Raw genomic sequence first — 2584 nt, 5'->3', positions numbered from 1 at the left:
GACTATGTGAGGTTGTAACATTAACTACTATGCGATGTTCAATTTAGATCACAAATTAGACATCACATTCTGATATCCATTCGTCATTACATGGATCAAACTTAAATTTAGGTTACCGTACGAACTTCCATAAGTAGGCCCATTTTAATTGACTATGTGAGGTTATAACATTAACTACTATGCGATGTTTTGACAAGCTTATCAAATAACCATACACAATAGAAAATTTATTCACCCAATAAGCATCGAGTGTCTTTTGGAACGACACATAGAGCTCGTATAGTCATCTCAATGTTGACAACAAATTAATTACTATCATATTATTTCCAAAAATAGAACAAATACCCCAATATAGTTGATAAAAACTTTAATAATGACGATTAAATGATAAACCAAATTTGTTGGTTGTATCCTTGTCCATTATTTTCTGTCGATTGCATGTGCGTTTGCGTTGCTTCTAAGTTCTGACGATCGTTATTCGTTATACGTTTTACTTTTTAATAGTTTTAGAATAAAAATTTTAAGAAGAACCTGATGATATGGACGGAACAAAAAAACAGGTAAATAATAATTAAATTATGTTGATTACAAATAATATAATATATGCTGCGCATCCTTTAAATTGCGTTCACTTAGGCGAAACACTGAAACCATTATTTTCACAAAGAGTTGTTTATTATATATTGTTATTATGTACCTTGATGTTTACTCTATTGTTAAATGTGAAATGTCTGTCAGCTAAAATGTCATACAATGTTTAAAAACTTATAATATAATACAGCAGACATTTAAATAAATAAATTAGAATATCCCATTATAATTATGCTATTTACCTAAGTAAGTAGATTTATATTTTTATTCAGATTAGATACCTATTTTAGGTAAAATATTGATACAAGTAAGTAATCCATATTAAGTACTAAATTTGTTGTAATAATATTGTATTATAGTGGTAAACCTATTAATTATTATTATTATATATTTTAAATCAACATCATAAATGTTTATTACCTATTTAGGTTAGGTAACCTACATTTGTATATAATTTATTGTAAAATAATTTGTATATATATAATATTAATTTACTACAGCTACAATATTTAACTTAAATTGTAAGTACACATTTTATAAAAATGTAATATAATAATATGTGAAGTGTCTTTTTTATACTTGATTATGTGCACTGTGAATGTATTTATTTTAGAGAGATATTTTTTTAATTCCTTTAGTGGGTTATTGGATATTTCAAAGAAGAACATAAATACTCTGTCATTCCAGTTGAATGGCTAGTCAGTACTGTTTCAAATGGTATAACTAGTTCTTTTTGTAAATGGCCCCCACATAGAGTTACGACAATGATGCTAATGAAAGGTGGTAAAACCTCAGAAAAATGGAAGTCATATCCAGTTAGAATAATAGGAACATTTGGTAAATTTTAAATTATTTTACAAAAGTAAAAATTGTAGTATTTGATGGGCACATATATTTTAATATATCTATATTGTTATATCTTCTATAGATTCATATGAAACCGCTGCTGCTAAAGAAATTCAGATATATATGTCTGAATCTGAAAACGATGAAGACATTTTAAGGCGAGGAAGACGGTTAAAGGTTGATAATAAAAAAAATAGTCAATCATTGGATATTAATAATGACAGTGAGTGTAATAATAGTTAATTTAGTATAACTAAAGTTAAATTATATAATAAAAATATATGAATATAACTAAAATTTAAAAAAAACTTTTTTCTACAAATATTTTTAAACTATAAACCCATGAGGTGTACAAATATCTTTTTTTTATGGAAATTCTAATTTCTTAAAAATATTTTTTCAAGTGTTAATTCAATTCTTTAAATACCTATTTAAATATTACTTTTCTATGGGAGAATCATAGAAATACATATTTATTTTGTAGAGACAATATAAATATAAAGTTAAAATTTACATACTTGTTTTAAACTTGACATTTTGCTTAGCATAGTTTTATCATATGTTTTTAGGTAGTAACTCAAGCCAAGAAGAATTAGTTACTATGGGTGTCTATAAAAAGTCAACTTCTGTTAATGATGAAACATCAAATTCTATTATGTCTTGTAGTAATTACAATAATATTATATCAAGTAAGATAATATATATTTGATAAATAGTAATTAGTATTAACGATATAAATATAACATAATTATATGTTTTTTTACCTAAAAATAACTAAAATCAGGAAAGCATCAATTTTTATTTATTTTTATTTTAGCTGATTATAAAGCATTATGTGGTGCTGTTGGATCTTCGTTAAATTGTAAGAAAATAAAAATATAAGACTTATGTTTATTTATAATTTACTTGTGTGCAAGTAGTATTATAATTTAACTGTTTTAATAAAGTATTATTATTATTATTTTGTGTAACTGCACAACCAGGTACTTCGTTCCTTAGTGGAGATCATTTTGACACTGTCACTGCTACCATTCAAGGTTATTTCATGCATATTTTTTAAAATGTATACCTACAATTCATTTGACTGATGTATTATTTTTTTCAATAGATATAACACCATCTACACTGCAACTGATTGGAGATAATT

General features: G+C 25.0%; 1 protein-coding gene across 1 annotated transcript in view; it reads left to right on the top strand.

The window, feature by feature from the left end:
* Positions 1 to 539: 539 nt before the first annotated feature.
* LOC115034629 overlaps positions 540 to 2584 on the top strand; it is a 5428-nt gene continuing 3383 nt past the window's right edge. The window contains exons 1-5 of the mRNA XM_029491944.1: positions 540 to 560; positions 1230 to 1428; positions 1520 to 1660; positions 2007 to 2102; positions 2255 to 2299. Coding sequence (XP_029347804.1) covers positions 540 to 560; positions 1230 to 1428; positions 1520 to 1660; positions 2007 to 2102; positions 2255 to 2299 — 502 coding nt within the window. The remainder of the gene's footprint in view (positions 561 to 1229; positions 1429 to 1519; positions 1661 to 2006; positions 2103 to 2254; positions 2300 to 2584) is intronic.

This window comes from Acyrthosiphon pisum, unplaced genomic scaffold, assembly GCF_005508785.2.
Source record: "Acyrthosiphon pisum isolate AL4f unplaced genomic scaffold, pea_aphid_22Mar2018_4r6ur Scaffold_1728;HRSCAF=2227, whole genome shotgun sequence".
Taxonomy (NCBI): Eukaryota; Metazoa; Arthropoda; class Insecta; order Hemiptera; family Aphididae; genus Acyrthosiphon; species Acyrthosiphon pisum.
This window is presented reverse-complemented; position numbering and strand designations above follow the sequence as displayed.